This window comes from Cladosporium halotolerans, assembly GCF_011745625.1.
Source record: "Cladosporium halotolerans strain TM138-S3 chromosome Unknown Sca22, whole genome shotgun sequence".
NCBI classification, from domain to species: Eukaryota; Fungi; Ascomycota; class Dothideomycetes; order Cladosporiales; family Cladosporiaceae; genus Cladosporium; species Cladosporium halotolerans.
This window is the reverse complement of record NW_027191473.1, coordinates 268,826-285,779: the sequence shown is the minus strand read 5'-3', so window position 1 is coordinate 285,779 and position 16,954 is coordinate 268,826. Positions and strand designations below refer to the sequence as shown.

At 56.4% G+C, this 16,954-nt stretch overlaps 5 protein-coding genes across 5 annotated transcripts; 2 read left to right on the top strand and 3 right to left on the bottom strand.

Annotated features, from left to right (window-relative positions):
* Positions 1-446: 446 nt before the first annotated feature.
* WHR41_06200 (uncharacterized protein) lies at positions 447-1,617 on the bottom strand (the record flags this gene model as incomplete). The annotated part of the gene is made up of 2 exons (XM_069374805.1): positions 1,506-1,617; positions 447-1,415 (listed from the first exon to the last, which is right to left on the bottom strand). Exons 1-2 carry the CDS (start codon positions 1,548-1,550, stop codon positions 447-449), a joined length of 1,014 nt encoding a protein of 337 aa, XP_069228105.1. The 5' UTR covers positions 1,551-1,617.
* Positions 1,618-1,977: 360 nt separating this feature from the next.
* WHR41_06199 (uncharacterized protein) lies at positions 1,978-5,745 on the bottom strand (the record flags this gene model as incomplete). The annotated part of the gene is made up of 1 exon (XM_069374804.1): positions 1,978-5,745. One exon carries the CDS (start codon positions 5,743-5,745, stop codon positions 1,978-1,980), a length of 3,768 nt encoding a protein of 1,255 aa, XP_069228092.1.
* Positions 5,746-6,563: 818 nt separating this feature from the next.
* WHR41_06198 (uncharacterized protein) lies at positions 6,564-9,575 on the top strand (the record flags this gene model as incomplete). Its single annotated transcript, XM_069374803.1, has 4 exons — positions 6,564-7,124; positions 7,169-7,561; positions 7,625-7,825; positions 7,879-9,575. 4 exons carry the CDS (start codon positions 6,564-6,566, stop codon positions 9,430-9,432), a joined length of 2,709 nt encoding a protein of 902 aa, XP_069228091.1. The 3' UTR covers positions 9,433-9,575.
* A 153-nt stretch (positions 9,576-9,728) lies between these two features.
* Positions 9,729-11,068, top strand: WHR41_06197 (uncharacterized protein). The gene is made up of 3 exons (XM_069374802.1): positions 9,729-10,060; positions 10,129-10,476; positions 10,554-11,068. The coding sequence occupies exons 1-3, from the start codon at positions 9,963-9,965 to the stop codon at positions 10,660-10,662; spliced, it is 555 nt and encodes a 184-aa protein (XP_069228085.1). The 5' UTR covers positions 9,729-9,962; the 3' UTR covers positions 10,663-11,068.
* A 67-nt stretch (positions 11,069-11,135) lies between these two features.
* On the bottom strand, positions 11,136-12,918 carry WHR41_06196 (uncharacterized protein; the record flags this gene model as incomplete). The annotated part of the gene is made up of 2 exons (XM_069374801.1): positions 12,735-12,918; positions 11,136-12,674 (listed from the first exon to the last, which is right to left on the bottom strand). Exons 1-2 carry the CDS (start codon positions 12,828-12,830, stop codon positions 11,136-11,138), a joined length of 1,635 nt encoding a protein of 544 aa, XP_069228084.1. The 5' UTR covers positions 12,831-12,918.
* Positions 12,919-16,954: the final 4,036 nt, after the last annotated feature.

The window sequence follows — 16,954 nt, the reverse complement described above, 5'->3', positions numbered from 1 at the left end:
TTGCGGTCGGTGGCCTCGGCGCGGTCTAAGGCGGGTCTTGACGATGCCGGCGGGTGCAAACCTGCCGGTGATCTTGACCTTGCTGGCGGCTTGACGACCGGGCACCATGGTGTGGGCAGGGTATTGGGACGTTGCGGACGGTGTCCGGCGCAGTCTAAGGCGGGTCTTGACGATACCGGCGGGTGCAAACCTGCCGGTGATCTTGACCCTGCCGGCGACTTGACGACCGGGCACCATGGTTTGGGCACGAGCAGGATCTCTCCAGGGCGACGACAGGCAGCTTATGACTGCTACTAATTACCGCACCTGTATTGACACACATTCCTGCCGCCTAAACACTTGAACTTCTTCGTGACTTGACAAAGTGAATCATTGCTTTCCATGTGGCTCTATCTAATGTACATCTTCGCTCTATGGTAGGCGCCACGCATGCGTAAATATTACATCTAGAACTTGAAGACCTGGTCCTTGCTGTAGCCCAGCTCAGCAAGGTAACCGCTCAGCTCGCCCTGGTCGGAGGGGCTGTTCTTGGTGCCAGAGATGGCCTTGTAGAGGCCGGGAGGACCGCAGACGAAGACCTTGACGTCCTTCTCGTTGGGCGCGGGGATGACCGTCTTGAGAAGCTCCTTGGTGATGAAGCCCTTGCCCTGAGGCCAGTCCTTGGGAGGCTGGTCGAGGACGTAGAAGGCGCGGAAGCGGTTGGGGAACTTGTTCTCGAGGTCCTCGAATTCCTGCTTGAGCAGGATGTCGTCCGCGGTGACGTTGCCGAAAACGAGAGTAACCTTGGTCTTGTCCTCTGGGTTTTTGAAGATGGCGCGCGCAAGCTGGTACATGGGTGTGATACCAGTGCCGCCGGCGATCAGAGCAATGTGGTCGTGCTTGTTGGCCTCCCAGGGGTACTTAGGGATGGGGCCCTTCATCTCGAGAGACTGGCCGGGAGCCATGCTGTGCATGTGCTCAGACATGACACCGCCGGGATACCTCTTGACGACGAAGTCAAGGTAGCCCTTGGCATCCTCATCAGAGACCGGGGTGTAAGGGCGGATGGCGGGCTTTTGCATCTCGGGGCCCTTGTACTTGGTGATGAGGGCGCTGGCGACGTTGAGGCCGGAGACGGCATCCTCCTCATTCAGCTTGAAGCGGAGCTTCTTGGTGTTATGGTTGATGACCTCGACAGAGTCAAGCGGCAGCTTGATGAAGCCCTGGTCGCCGCCAGTGAAGCACTTGACGGCGCGGTCACCAGCCTGGGCCGGGACATTGGCCTCCTCATCGCGCGAGGCGGGAGCGTCGGCGGCGGGCTTACGGCCAGCGGTGTACCAGTAACCTCCTCCAAGCGCGGCGGCGCCAACTGCGCCAATCATCAAGCCATTGCCTCCAGCAGCCTTGGGCGCCTCGGAGGCGTAGTGGCGGACGTGCTGCAAGGTGTGTCAGCGGATGGACTATGATGACCGAGAGCTACCCTGGCCAGCCATTGGGTGGCTGCAGAGGCTTGGAAGTGAACGCACCCTGGAGAGCTGCTGCGCGGGACGGAAGACCTTTGAAGCAAACATTGTGACAGATATGGAATGTATGGTTTGAAAAAGGATAGATGCGACAACAACGGCAGAGGGAGACTTTGAGATCGGAGGAGCGATCATCGCTGGCACGTCGGCTGGGGCCTGATGTCATCGCCGAGCAGGCCGATCACATCAGCGAGATTCGATGAGAATGCACGGACAGCGAGGTCGGAGATCCGATGAATGGAACGTGGACTTTATCAAACTGCCTAGGATATTCTCTCCAATAAAGTCTCACAATATCGATGTCGGGCTTTAGACGATCAATGTAGGCAGCATCAATTCTTACACATTGACGAAGTAGTTGAAAAATCTCGTTACGAAGGATAACGTTTTCATCGAAAGGTGATGTTTATGACCGGGGGTATCTCTCAAAAACTACCTGCGGATGTAAGGAAAAGAAAACCATCAGGGCATCATGCTAAGCTCCCTTTGAATCTTTCAAACTCTCCTCCATCGCTCTCCTCAGGTCCTCGTCATCAACATCGTCCTGCTGTCCACCACTAGGTCCAGCACCAGTATCAGCACCAGTGCCTGCGTTCTTCTCCTTACTCGAGTGCTGCTGCTCGAGCATACTCTGCTTCTTGACGTACTCCATGACGATCCTCTCCTCATCCTGCTCCTGTTGGCTCTTCTCTCCCTTCCCAGCAGCAGCCGACTGCTCGTACTGCTCCCTGGTTGTACCACCCAGGTGGCCCTGATCGTAAGATCGCGAGGAGCTGCCTTCACCAGCTTGGTCAGCTGCAAGCTGAGACTCCTTCAGCGCTCGCTGATACTCTTCATCATTATCATCATCGTCGTTGTCGTATTGCCTGCGCTGTTCCCTGAGGCTGTTGGCGAGCGCTTGCTCGAGCTCTTCGTCGCGCTCGTCTTCTGTTCGACCGCCACGGTTGGAATCTTCCATGCTGCTTGCCATGGCCTTACGAAGGGCCTCCGACTCGCCGTCTTGCGGCTTTGCAGTACCATTGTTACGCGCAAGCTCGGCCATCGAGACACGGATTGCACGCTCGATCGCAGCGTCTTCTTCGGGGTTGCCTCTCGAAGTCTGCCTGATTGACTCGCGGATAGCAGCCTCCAGCGCGTCTGGATCCTGACCTGACGAAGCAGACTGCTGTGTACTGGAAGCAGCGGCAGAAGCGCCAGACTGCTGGGGTTGCGGATGGTTCTCCATCCTCTTCCGGCGAGCCTCCTCGAAAATCTCCTTGACGACCGCATCAGGGTTCTTCTTCTTCCTGACCTCCTGCTCGATCATTTGCCAGCGCCTGACGACATCCGCCCTCTCCTCGGGCGAGGCGCCGTTCCACTCCTCGTATCCCTGCGCAGTGCGAGCCGCAATGATGTAATTCTGCACGCTCGAGCCCATCGCCTTCTGCATCTCCTTGTACACACCCTGCATCGTGTAGCCAGGGATTCCGAACACGGCAGCGCCAGGCTTGAGCGCAATACCACCAATGCCCTTGCCGATACCCTTAAAGAAGCCCGCCGCGCCCTCCTTCTGCGCGCCCTTCATCGGCTGTGTGACAAGCCCCGTAATGCCGTCGTACATGCCAAAGCCAAACTCCCTGCCCGCGGCGCGGATACCACTCTTGAAATCGGTGACCTTCTCTGGCTTGCGAACAGACTCGTCGCCGTACAGCTTCGGCGCGTTGCGGAAGCCCTTGGACAGGTTCATGGTGAAGTCCATGGGCGACTTGAAGCCCGCGCCGACGATGCGCTGCACGCCTTCGCCGGTGCCCATGGCGGTCTCGAGGAACTTCTTGGGGTCTTTCGCGGCTTTTGCGTCGTCGCCTTTGCGGCCTTGGCTGCGGGAGCGAGAGCTGGAACTGCCGTCGTCGGGCTTGTTCAGGGAGCCTGCGATGGACGAGGCTCTACTGCCAGGTGATGTGGGTGTTTGGATCTTCGATAGGGACTCCTGGAAATTGAAGGATGAGCCGGAGCGGCTGGCGGCAGGAGAAGGGCCCTCGCTCTGCTTGGCTCCATCGGTGGAGGCGTTGGAGCCTCCCACTGCTGGCTTCTCACCAGCGGCACCGTCAACAACCTCAGAAGATACATCCTCTCCCTTCGAAGGCTTGGGCTTCTTCTTCGTAGCGTCCGGGTGGATCTTGAGGGCCTTCAGCGTCTCAATGGGCATGTCAGCAAAACCCATCATCATGGTACTGGCCGTGCCAATGATCGACGTTGCACCACCAGTAATGGGATCCAGCGGCCCGTCATCAGTCTCATACTCCCGCGCACGGAAGAGCTTAAGTTCATTGAAATTCAGTAGGCCCTCGTTGGCTAGCGTGCAAGCCGCCATGGCGCTGAGGCGGACGTCAGTTTTTTTGACGCTCCAGACAGCAGCCCTCGAAGGAGCGAGAGAGCAACGCAGAGTATCCATGTCGAGGAACTGGTGGAAACTCTGAGCTCCCACGTCAGAGCCGCGCTCTTTGGCAATCTTGGCTGCCAACTCATGGGCTCGCTCTTGACTCTCTGGTTTGAGACATATCTTGATGCCCTCTGCCAGGTTATCAGCGGTGAGTGTCTTGTGCGGGATGGGCTCCGGTCCGGCACCAGCTCGAGCGACCATGGCTCCCCAGAAGGGCTGGTCGCCAAAGAAAGGCACGACGAGTGTAGGCCTTCCTGCCGTGATGCCGGCGGCTGTTGTGCCAGCGCCACCGTGGTGGACTACCGCGGAGACATGCTTGAACAGCCAGTCGTGAGGCACGTTGCCCAACATAAAGACGTTGTCAGGCTTGCCTAGCTCGTCCGCACCCATGCCTCCCCACCCCTTGGAGACAAGAGCACGTTGACCCGTCTTTTCGACTGCTTCAAACAAAGTCTTGGTCATCGCATTAGGGTCGTCCAGTACGATTGACCCAAAGCCGATATAGACGGGAGGAGGCCCGGCGTCCAGGAAAGCGTTCAGATCGGGGTCAGGGGTATAGTTGGTGGCGAGATTCAAGAAGTAGAAACCAGAGATGGAGATGTGCTGGCCCCAGTCTTTTGGCTTGGGAATGAGCGCAGGCGACCAGCAGTACGTATGAGGTACACGCATACGCTGGAGCATACCGGGTGCTCGCATGAGGCTAATGTCATCAAGCCCCAAAACTTTGCTACGGAACCGATTGATTAAATCGCCCAAGCCTTGCCAGGTCAGCATCTCAACTAACGCGTAGGAGATGAAGTTCGTAAGGTTCTTGTCGGCGTTTGTCGATTGGATGTTCGCCAACGGATGCGGGAAGGCTTGCGTTGGGGAGTAGGGCATCGTGAACATGACGTGGAGCGGTATGCCGAGTTTCTCGGCTACGTGCACGTGAGCGAAGCTGGGAGGGTTGGCGATTATAGCATCTGCGACAAATGGCTTCGCTGCATTTTCGACCCGATTCGCACCTTCATTCGACCATTCTTCCGTGGTCTGGTCTGAAGCGGCCGGCCCGGTCCCATCGCCTGTCTCAAAGCAGCTTCTCCAGCAGCCTCTAATCATGGTGCCAATCTCCTTTCGCCTCTTTCCGACATCACCATTTCTGAGGGTGTCGAAGCCAGGCATCAGTCCGGGGTTCTTGACCATGAATGCCATCAATTCTGAAGGGTCGCCACCGATGCTGAAGAATTCTAGACCATTATCTTGCACGAAGTCGTGAAACACAGGGTGTGTCGCTAGTCTCACACGATGGCCGTATGTGTCTTTCAAGACCTTGCCCAAAGCCACAAATGGCTGTACGTCACCTCGAGATCCAACAACCTGGATGACAATGTTCATAGGCGGAGGTGGAGGAACACCCTCTTCTCCTCCGAGACTCGGAGGAATGTACGCTGGTGGCGGAGGACTTTGCTGATTCAATGTCTCCTGCTGATGCCTGAGAGCAGGCACAAGCATGTGTGAGAGATTCCGCGAGTACTGGTCGATCCTAATGTTGACACGGCCGTCATCTCCCATGCTGGCCTTGGTACCGCCCTCCTGGTCGTCCGAGATGGTTCCATAGGTCTCGCCGTACGCCGGCGGAGGTACATCCATCTCGGAAGACGTGGTGTCCATGGAGTCGTGGTGAGACATTGCTGGCACATCGCGGCCAGCACCCTGAGAGCTCGAGGCATTATTGCTGGATGCTGCGGCCTCGGCCTGTTCGATCATGACCTTGGGAACATTTCCTTGCATCTCGGCGGGCTGATCGTCTCCTTCGCGCTGTGGCTGTTTGCCTGAAGGTGCCATCGTGGAAACTTTCTTAGGTTTTTCTGCCCGTGTAGGCGAGGTTTGTAAAACCCGAAGCCTAGTCTGAGCCTCGTCGCTTAATGTATCAAGTTCTTCTCAGCATGTGTGGATGATGGCTCGCTGGTGATTCTCGGTGTGTAAAAGAGTCAATGACGATACTTGGTAGGAAAGGAGCCTTTGGGCGTGGAAGCAATTGTTGTTCTGTCACTCAAAGTTATCCAGCAGACAGCACCGGTTTGTTTGGATCAGGGCACGTGGAGGCGGGCATGGTGGGGTGTTCCCTGACGTTGGTGTCGTGGCGGAGTTGCGGCGACGTCACTGGCGCTTGTGGCCTGCATGCGAAACGCACGGGGAAATCAGGTTTCATGTGGAGCACGAGGAGAGGATTCAACCCTTGTCATCAAAATCGTTGATAGACCCCCCGCGCCTCTATGCTTGGCTTGGGTCTAGAAGGGCCCTGTGATCTAGAGCAGAAGGAGTCCTCATGGACAACAAGACACCGGTATTGGTAGCGCAGTTGCAGTCAGCCACGCAAACTACTCGCTATAAAGAGTTTACCAGAACCAATGTTCGAGCAGGCTAGGTACCTTAACCATTTTCAAGAGTTCACATCAATGACCTTGGGGCTTCATGATTCTCAAAAAGTCCGGGAAGGCGCATCTGCGGCAATGCCTTTCGACGGCAAGGCCTTACCTTACGGCAGAGTAGCTATACAAAGCAGGAAAGAGGGAAAAGCACCTGCCAGGACTACTTGCAGGTAAACACCATTTAAAGCTGCAATCTTCCAGCAACTTTACTTCTTCTCTTCACGCACGAATATGTCTTCTCCCGTAGAGGCTATCACGCCGTCTTCCAGCTCCGCCGATTCCACCTCTGCCCGGAGCGTTGTTCACAATGAGCTACGGACCGAATGTCCTACGGAGGGCGGCCCAACAGGAAATGGCTCTCCCAAGCCCTTCCGCCGATGGGTCAGCACGTTACGTCGACGCAAACGAGAGTATCCGCCACCCTCGGTGACGCCTCGAAGCCAACGCTGGACACTGGACGACTTTGACGACAGCCCACTACGTACCCGGCCCTCGCACGCCAAATCGTACTCCAGCACTTCCTCGCTCGGCTTCGTGGCAGGAGTCAAGTCTGCGACAGTCACATTGGCCAGCGTCAGCATAGCACCGCTATCCAGGCGGACGAGCAAATGGAGGCGGACGCACAACAGAAGCAGTGTCATGTCTGCTTCTGACCCTAGACCATCTATGGATACGCAGCGCTCGGTGTTAGATGAAGCGGCCAGGTTGCGAAGTCGGAAGAGGAGGAAAAAGTTGGAAGAGCTCATAAGGACTGAAGAGAGCTATGTCGCCGATCTGAAGGCGCTCTCGAATGTACGAGTGCCTTCCTCTTGACTAGTACGCTGCTGACAACTTAGGCCTACTTCACACTTCTCGGTCATCACCATCCTAACTCGACCCTACGCTTCGCACGTCCATCCGCTCAGAAGACCATCGCCAAGATGCTGTACCTGCATGACGAACTGCTGGGTGCCCTCTACCGCGTCGTGCCATTCGCCGAGTATGATCAGCAGATCGCCAGAGCTTTGAATCCGGTTCCATCGCGGAAGCTCCTGCATACAAGATGGCATAGTGTCGACATCGTCCCTGGGCAATCAAGTACCATGTCGCCGAAGCGCGGAACATTGGCAACAAGCATTCGCCAAACGCGACGCTCACTCAACCTGACTCGAAGCGAGGAGGGAGAGAGCATAGTACTGCGTTGCGCTCCGCAAGTAGTTGCGTCGGTTGCCGGGCTGTTCAAGAATTACGTATGAGCTGGATAAGTGGGAGATCGTTCGAAGAACACTTGCTGAGCTTTGCTTTTGATACAGGTGCCACAGTTCCAGGTCTATGCGGATTACGGTGCGAACTACGAACTGGTGGTTCGAGATATCGAAGAGACACAGCAAAGCATCGCTAGTTGGTCGGAGTTTGATCGCGCCATTGAGGTCCTGAGTGCTACGGTGAACCCGGTCAAGAGTAGGGAGGAGAATCAGAAGAAGGCGTTGACAGTCAAGGATTTGCTGATCAAGGTCAGTTCCACCGTCATTTTACTTTGTACACTTCAGCTGACAGGGACCCGAAGCCGATTCAACGCTTGCCTAGATATGAGCTTCTGTTCAACGATTTGTGCAAACTCACGCCAGTTTGCGATGATCCTGACGCTCATGCCCTGATCCAAGATCTTCTCTGCGAGCTCCACCTGACCTGCGATACCATGAACCAAGCGAAGGAGAACCCGACCAGGACTCGCATGCTGAAAACGACTTGGCTATTGGGCGACCGTCTTACCTTCGCAGACCAAGTGCCTCGATCGGTCTTCTTGCAGCTCCTCGGCTCTGTCCAGCTATGCGGCTGTCTACACATCGCATACCGGAGCCGCGGATCTATCAAGGGCAGATATGTCATGTGTATACTCTTCGAGACGACACTGTTGCTCGCATCGGCAGACGAAGAATCAGAGAATTACGCCGTGCTCGCTGGAATAGCTCTCGCTAGTGCTACGTTGCAAGAAGCCGACAACGGGAAAGGCCTCCAGTGCCATACAGCTCCGCATTCGTGGAAGATTGTTTTCGAGCACGCGGCTCGCATGTACGAATTGATCCTCACAGCTTGCTCTATGGTCGAAGCGCAGGTGTGGCGCGATCATCTCGCCGGCCGGATCGAAGTGCAGAGTCAGGCAGTTGCGGAAGGCATGAGCAATGTGTTCGAGTTGCATTCACCACTGGTGAGCGACTTTAGGAGCATTGGGAAAACGTTCGGGAAACCCGGGAGCTTCGTCAAGCGGATGAGCGTTCATCGCACTGCCACTGTGGGTCCGACGACGGACTTGAACCAAGTCATCATCAAGAATACGCAGGCGGTCAAAGAGGCACTGGATACATCGAACACCAACGCTTCGACGAGCAGCATCCACATACCCCGCTCGCAATCGGTAGCAACACCGAGCCACGTCCAAACCCTGGCCCCCAGACGAGCTGACCGGGCAAGACTTGAAACACTGCTCAGTGACGTCTGGACAAAGCACTTGCTACCATACCCAGGCATGACGATCGGTCGCTCCGAACAAATCCGCGGCTCCGCCAACCACGTCATTCGCAAATTCAGCATGGCAAGCATTACGTCGAACTTCTCCTCGTCCAAGCGCTCTGCATCTTACACCTCGATCGCGGGCTCTCGCAGCGGCAAAGAGGATCTGGCACCGCTTTCGACCCAGCCAAAGTCGTCGGCAAGCAGCAGCAGCCGCAGTAGCAGTACGAAGCACAGTGGTGGGAAGAATAGGCACGGCTCGATGAAGCCACCACCTGCTCGTCTGCCTCTGTCGGAACTCCTGCCGGCGGACTTCGAGCTCCCATCGACAGGAAAGAGGAGCGCTCTGAGAGCTTTCACGATGACGATGGAGCGCCCGTTCAGTCCTTTGCTTACGCCTGCGGAAAATCGGCCAAGTAGTAGCTCTGGAGCCAGGAGAAGTCAGAGCGTGAGGAATGCCAGCAATCTGGTGAGTGAAGGAGGCGTGAGTGATGAGACGGTGGTCGCGGAGAAATCAAGAGAGAGCAAGGCCGAGGCCAAAGTTTCTTTGGAGGATGATAATCGGCCGAGGAAGTCGAAGAGTAGGCTCATGAAGTTGTTGAGACATTGACGAGATAGAGTCTTTTGGCTAGGAGAGGTGTAATGGGTTTGGACATTGCAGACGGAAGTTGTTGGAAAAGCGAATGATGGCAACACAATGATAGCAGCGCAGGGCTAGTTTTCGTAGCATTCAACAGAAACAGTTCCACAGAATGGTTTCTTGCTCTTCCATCTTGTTCCGCTACGTCGTTTCTGAGGCGTTTCAAATGTCGCGAGAAGGCGCGTATCGATTGGCGTCTACGTGCGCCAAGAAACGAGACCCTGTGTTTACGCCGGTTGCCATGCAGCTGCCCGCTACGCAGCATCTGGACCTCCGAAGAGAAGAAAACCGCCTGCGGAGCATTATCATATCCACTGTCTATTCTTTCACATTCTTCACGTTATCCACACCATCTCATCAATACCCCATATCAAGCCCACGTCCAGACCCGACGTCCCTCAAACCGCGCGAACAAAGCCCCGCCAGCTTCCGATCACTCTTCCTCTCCGGCGGCTTTCGCTCTATACCAACCAACCTCAAACACACCTACACAAACTCAAATGGCAAGCCGCGCCTCCACCATGTCCTCCAGCGCCACACCATCCGTCTCTCAAAGCACCAAAGCCGCCGCTCCCGCCAACGGCAATGTCATCAAACGGTACAACCCTCCCCTCCCCCACTACTACCTCCAAAACCCCCCAAACTAACCCACCACCTCCCCTCCAGCCTGCAGTCCGAACTCATGACCCTCATGACATCCCCCACACCCGGCATCTCCGCCTTCCCGACCGCCGACCTAACGCGCTGGAACGCGACCCTCTCCGGCCCCGCCGACACGCCCTACGCTTCCCTGTCTTTCAAGCTCACGCTCGCCTTCCCCGCCAACTACCCCTACGCGCCGCCCGAGGTGCTCTTCAAGACGCCCATCTACCACCCGAACGTCGACATGAGCGGGCGCATCTGCCTGGACATTCTGAAGCCCGGCGGGCAGGGCAAGGAGGGCGCGTGGAGCGCGGCGCTGAACACGGAGAGCGTGCTGCTGAGCGTGCAGAGTTTGCTGGGGGAGCCGAACAAGTGAGTCTTCCCTACTGGCTATTCCGGCGTATGACGGATTCATGGGTGGATGGAGTTTGCTAACGTGGTATCGACAGTGCGTCCCCCCTCAATGGCGAGGCGGCCCTGCTCTGGGATAGCAACCAGGAGGAGTTCAAGCGCAAGGTGCTGGCGAGGCACGTGGAACCGAGCGAGCTCGAGGACTGAGGGGCGCGGACATGGTCGAGCAGGATGCGCCTGTGAAGAAGTGATTTCGTTTTAGCGGCTGGCTTTTGAGGGGTCTGAAGGAGACGGTGTCCTGGTGTTTTTGAGGGACTGGCATGTTGGTGGCGCGGCTGGGGACAGCATAGCGCTGGGCGTTTGGATTCCAGGGAATTGCCTCGGGGGAGGCTCCTTTTTACCTACGGATAGCATGATGGACGGTCTTTGAAGGGAGGGAGGGTTGCATCACCGTCGTTTTCGTCTTTTTCGGTACACGAAATGTTTCTTACGAATGTCAACCTGAGTGACCTATCTCGCTCTATCTAAGTGACCTGCGACATGACTTGATGTTGTTTTCATTGAAGTATCTAACGGTGATTTACAGATGTGATTACAATGCTACGTTTTTCCACAAAATTTTCCATGTCCCCAATTTTGACTATTCAGCGTTCCCCCACTTGTGCCCCAAGCGGAACTGTCTACAACTTGATAGAAATGTCAAAGTGGTCAAGCAGCACACCGACAGTCGAGAGCGTGCCAATGTAAGCGACCAGAATAGCCATCGCCGCCGGGTCAGCGACGTGCCAAGTCTCGACGTAGAGGTTGATAGCGCCAGTGAGGACATTAGCCAGCAAGAACAGCACAAGGCCGTTGCGGTTGAAAGCATTCAGAACCTTGCTAGTGGCCTCGGCGATGCGGGACTTCTCGACGGCCTTGCTCTTGGAGGCGTAGAGGCCGGGGAAGAAGAGCATCTCGATGATGCAGAAGAGCAGCAGCTGGGCGAAGTTGAAGGCGCAGACCCAGCAGACGTAGGCGCAGTTGGCCATGCGGCGCGACACGAACAGGTGCGGACCGTAGTTCCACAGCGCCCAGAGCGAGAAGACGAACCAGATACCGGACCACTTGAAGAGGTGGATGACGGCGAGGCGGGGCAGGGCACTGAAGGCTTGAAGGGCCTCCTCGGGCTTGAAGTCCTTGGGCTTCTCTTGCTCCGCCTGCTGCTCAGAGGAGCCGATCACGGAGGCGAGCCAGTCCGCGTCCTCGTCTAGGGAGTCCTTGGCGGCCCTGTGGGCTGCGACGGGGTCTGCGGCGGGCTGCTCGTCGCGGCGCAGGATGCCCTCGCCGGCACCCATGCCACCGAGGAAGATGGCGAAGTAGCCGATGAAGGAGTAGACGCCCTCACGGTTCTGAGAGAGGAAGTCGCCGGGGATGCGAGGAGACAGAATGATGTACTTCTTGAGGGGGGTCATGTAGAGGAGCAGCTCGTACGCAATAGCGATGATGAAAGCGACGGTGCTGTACGAAGGGATCCAGCGGATGACAGGCTGAATCAGGGCGAAGATCGGAGAAAGCAGGGAAAGCGTAAAGAAGAAGTTCCAGTGCACGCCGTACTCGCTCTCGTGCTCGGTGTAGTCAAGGCTCTTGACCATGGCGAGACGGATGAGACCGAGACCGACGAGAGGGATAGAGTGACGAAGGGCGTTCTTCATGCGGGTGGCGAAGGATTTCTTGATGCCAGCGAAGTCTTCCTTGAGCTGCTGGCGCGCACCAACGATACCGGCAGCGAAGACGAAGGAGCCGACACCGAGATCCATGAGGGAGGTACCAAAAGCCTCGGTCTTGCCGAAACGGCGAGGGAAGACGGGAAAGTCGACGGCGAGGATACTAGTGCACGTGATGATCATCATGGCACCACGGTAGCTGGTGATGAAGGGCTTGACGGGGAGAGGATCAGCTTCCTTGGCCTCGTCGTCCTTCGACTTTTCCTTTTCATTCTGGTCCTGCTTTGCGAGTTCAGTCTCAGTGGCTTCAGCGGACTCAGACTTCGGCTGCAGGTAAGCAGCAATGGCCGGCAGAAGGAGAAGGCCAGTGAGTGTCTGAGGCGAGTCCGCGTAGACGGTAGTGGCGCACAGGATGGTGCAGCATTGCAGGAGGAAGTCCGTGAGATAGGCCGGGATACCGTAAGGAGTGAAGAAGTTCTGCCTCTTCTGCAGGACACACCACGTGAAAGCGGCAACCTGTTTGAGGTGTTAGATTCCTGTTCGGCGGTGCTCAAACGAGATGAGACGGGGGCGTACCGGAGCCAAGAAAGTCAGGATGTTGATCTCCCAGATGCCGCCGCCCTGCAGGTCGGTGACGGACGACTTCTTCTCCTCCTTGTAGTCGGGGGTCATGTTGGTAATGCGTCCCGTCGAGTGGTTGTTGTACGGCGGGAAGAGGCGGCTACGCAGTTTGAAGATTTTATTAGGTGCCCCGTGTCCGCGTCGCAAATCAACGCGCGCGCAGAAGCCAGGAGAAGCTGGTTGGCGTGTGGGGAAGAATCTCGGTCAGCAGTGCCGCGCCCGAGATTGGAGGTGGAGGGCGGACCAAGGAAGTTTAGGGCGGCAGACGAGCGACTTCACCTCCGTCTGCTGTGCGACGTGATCCACGTCTTCTCGCATTGCGAGTGTAGTATAATCAGGTCAATCTGATCGAACCCATGCTCGAACTTCGACAGCCGGTTTGCCGACGGCGAGAAACGCACGCAGTCGCCCCGAGTATTGCTGAGCGCGCAAACGCGTCCTCAACACCAGGCGAGTCCGGTCTGCATCTGGGTCACACAATGTTTGTGGTTCAAAACACACAGACGGCTGAGATGCCGCCATGCATAGTGTCACAATGGCTGCATGCATGTGGGGAAGAGTCTCGAGTTTGTTTGAACCGGCGGCGCCTGTGTTGTTTCCAATGGCTGCAAAGCTCTCTGCCCGCCTTTAAAGTCACATGTGATTATTGACAATTCGTAAAGCAGGACGAGCAGAGAGCAAGTTAGAGATGTTCAATGTCCTCCCACAGGTAAGGTCTAGTGATCCACCAGGTGGAGGGATATCCGTGAGGTGGGTCTGGCTCTTCAGAGGAGAGAGATCGCGCCTGCCGTTTGTTCGCAAGGACGCCTCAGTTCCTGCCGCGGTGACGGAAGGCGAGGCACAGTGGTGACATGCATTCTCTGCACTCCTCGTCCCACCCCAGCACCGTCTTCATCTCTCTCTGTCCCGGCATCGCGCCTATTCTTTTCTTCGTCGCAGTCCGCTCCGTCGCCGCCTGTCACCACCATTCATACGGCTGTCCAACCCACGATTCGTCTGTCGTGGCCGCCCACGTGCTAACAAGCTGTTGCCACACCTGGCGCCGCCGCAATGCCGCTCGCCGAGCGTGACGCCAACACGCAGCACCGGCGGTCTCTTGCACGTGGTCAATCTTCACCTGCCTCAGGTCGCGAGAACACCGCTCCATCTCCCACCATCAACCTTGCTAAGGATGCCCAACGCCACTCGCAGCGCTTCTTAGCTCCCACCAAGGCATCCGCTGCCAAACTGTCCACTCCGCCATCGACTGAGCGGAGTCGACTACAGCCACACTCAACTAGGAGCGTCCCACCCTCCCAGAGTCCGGCATCCAGGTTGCCCCGTCCCGGCCTTGCTACACCGACACCTCCGGTTGGCAAGTGGAGCGTGGCATCTAAGCAGTCTACCGTTTGGGCAGAGAACTCTGCCAGCGACCCATCACCATCTCTTCCCCCGAGCAAAGGCGAGAACGTGGCGGGTGAACACTCTCTGGTGCGTGACCTCGATCTCCTACAAGGTTCGAATTCACTGGCTGACAGAATCCGTAGATTACATTTGACGCCACGCGCGAAGCGACACACCAGACTCGTGCAGAAAAGCCTCTGCCTTCTCGCCCCATTGCTTCTCTGGTTAGTGCACCTAGTCCATCCAGGGACAGTCGCAGCTTGATCGATGCCAGTGAAAGACCCCTCCGTTTGTCGATCGCCGGATCCGAGCGCGAGTGGCCAACCCTGATTCCAACAACTCATTCCAGCCCAATCATCACATCGACGCCTACTCGGTCCCCAATGAGCGAAACCATTCTACCCTCGGGCCGTCTCTCTGCCAGCGCCGCCTCGATGGTGAGCTCGGCTGCGCAGCTCACTGCAATCGCTAATCCAAAGCGAGCAAGCAATGACTCCACTCCGTCTGACACGCCCACACGCAAAAGATCGTCGACTCCATCCTACATCAGTGCATCAGAAGTCTCTCAAGCGCCGGATAATGCAATGACCGCTGGCCCACCAACTTCTGAGCGCGACTTTGGAGTCAAGTCTCCCGATAGCATGATATTGGAATACCCGCCGCGCACGAGCTCTCTTCCCCAACATGTGGACGATGGCAGCAACATTGGGCGACTGCACAGTGAAAACGCAATTACTTCACGCCAACCTGACTTTCCGCAAGACAAAATAGGAGACTCTCGCCCTCACAGTCCATCTCCGGCCAGCTTTTCTCGCCCTCGCCCAACCAGTGTCTCACATGGGTATTCGATGATGTCAGTGCCTGCTGCCGTCGCAATCACCCCCGTCAAGTCTCAGAAGACTGCCTCGCGCATTCCATTGCCAGATCAGAAGAAGGCTACGCTTGTAGATATCAAGGCCCGCCGCAGCTCTGGCATCCCGGAGCCAGTGTCAAGGAAAGGCCTCAGCTTTGGTGGCCGCCGCATCGACTGTCCCGACCCTCTCAAGGTCTTGGACCATGGAATCAAGCGTCGTCAACTTAGGAGAGAGAATACCAACGGCAGCACGTCTACCACCAGTACTGTACCCACCAAGTTTCTCAGTGACAGCACCTATGCTATCGATCGGAGCAAAGCCACCACACCTGACAGCACCCTTGGGTCCACAAGCGAAGATGAAGAAGAAATAGCGACACCATCGGACCAGCCTCTACACTATGTTAAGCATGGCTACAAATTGAAGAATGTGCCTAAAGCAACTGGTGGTCAACATGGCGGCGAGGCGCTCAAAGTCTCTGACGAGTCGGAGGTCATACTGGGCAGACCTCCTCCATCAAACAGCCCCTTTACTGGTCCTCTGCAGACAATTCCATCGCAGACTCTGCTCCCACCGCAATCCTCCCCCGATCGCAGAAGCGTGCAGGACCAGATCCATCCGAAGATCGTCATCAAGCCTACGGAGTTCTCAGCATTTGCTCAGCGCTTGTCTGTCATCGAAGACATCAACGGTCTTAGCAACAATGGCCATGGAGGCCACCGAAGCATTATCGATGATGACACAAAGTACGAATTGCTCGACCTTTTGCGTGAGGCGAAGCGCGAAGATGCTTTGATTAGCCAATGTGGATCAGCTGGTCTCGATGACGAAACAAAGGAAGAGATTACGCGCACCCTGAGTATACTCGAAGGCAGCCATGGACCCATTGAAACGGCGGCTGACCTCGAGCATCTGTCACGCTTGTTTTGGCGTTTGAAATCTGGTTTCGAAAAGGCACCTAAGAGCGCTGCATTCGTTGAAGATGCTGCCGTTGCCGAAAGGTTTCTTGCGAAGCAAGAAGGCATTACTACCAAAGCAACCCAGCACGACCCGCATCTTAGAGGCGCCAGCCAACCCCAAGCTCCCTTGGTTACTCGCAAAGACGACGATGCCAACTCACAATTATCCAAAAGCAAGACTGTCAGGAGCAAATGGTCTGACAGCACCGCATCCATGAGAGATACACCGTTTCCTCCATGTGAAGCTGGGTCAACTGGGAAGTCGTTCGGCATGGACCCGGAGAGCTTTCCGCCGATCCCGTTGCCAAAAGATCTTCAAACTGGAGTCCACAGATCGATCGGATACCCGTCTCGTACGCCTGGTGGGGCTCATAGACTCTTGGGAACGAACGAGAACGACAACAAGGTCCGCACCTCCAACGCAAAGCGAGAATCATCCCCGACTCTGGGCGCACGTCTTCCTGGATCAGTCCGGGCGGCAAGAGAAAAGGTGAATACCAGCAGTGGAAGTCGTCCAAATGCTGTTATGCATGAAAAGCCGCAGAAGATGCCCACGTCCAACATGAGAGCCTTCAGTGTGTCGGAAGACTCCACCAGGGGCCGGTCTCATCCCTTTGGCAACTCCAGCCGAATCAGTTTGAACAAGGTATTACACAATGTTTGACTTTCATTTTGGTCTGAGCTAAAATTTTGACCTAGATTCCCCGTTCGCACTCGAAAGGTCGCTACGTGCTCGACAAAATCAATGGCCTTTTCTCAGGGCGACGCGATCGCCGCAACAGCGGGATCCCACCCGTCCCTCCAGTCAAAGACAGTTTTGACAGCGCCAAACCGCGGAGCACTTTCAAAGAGCCCTACAATACGTTTCACAAGCCTGAAGCTAGTCCTGAGGTCAAGAGCCCCCGAGTCCCTCCGCTTACGAAGATGCCCACCATTTCTCCGCCGGTCGAGTCTGTTCACCCGGCCCTCCGCAGCGCAC

Coding starts and splice junctions, on each gene's coding strand:
- WHR41_06197 (XM_069374802.1), top strand. CDS start 9,963: ATGGCAAGCCGCGCCTCCACCATGTCCTCCAGCGCCACACCATCCGTC. Junction 10,061..10,128: donor AACGGCAATGTCATCAAACG/GTACAACCCTCC, acceptor CCTCCCCTCCAG/CCTGCAGTCCGAACTCATGA. Junction 10,477..10,553: donor TTGCTGGGGGAGCCGAACAA/GTGAGTCTTCCC, acceptor TGGTATCGACAG/TGCGTCCCCCCTCAATGGCG.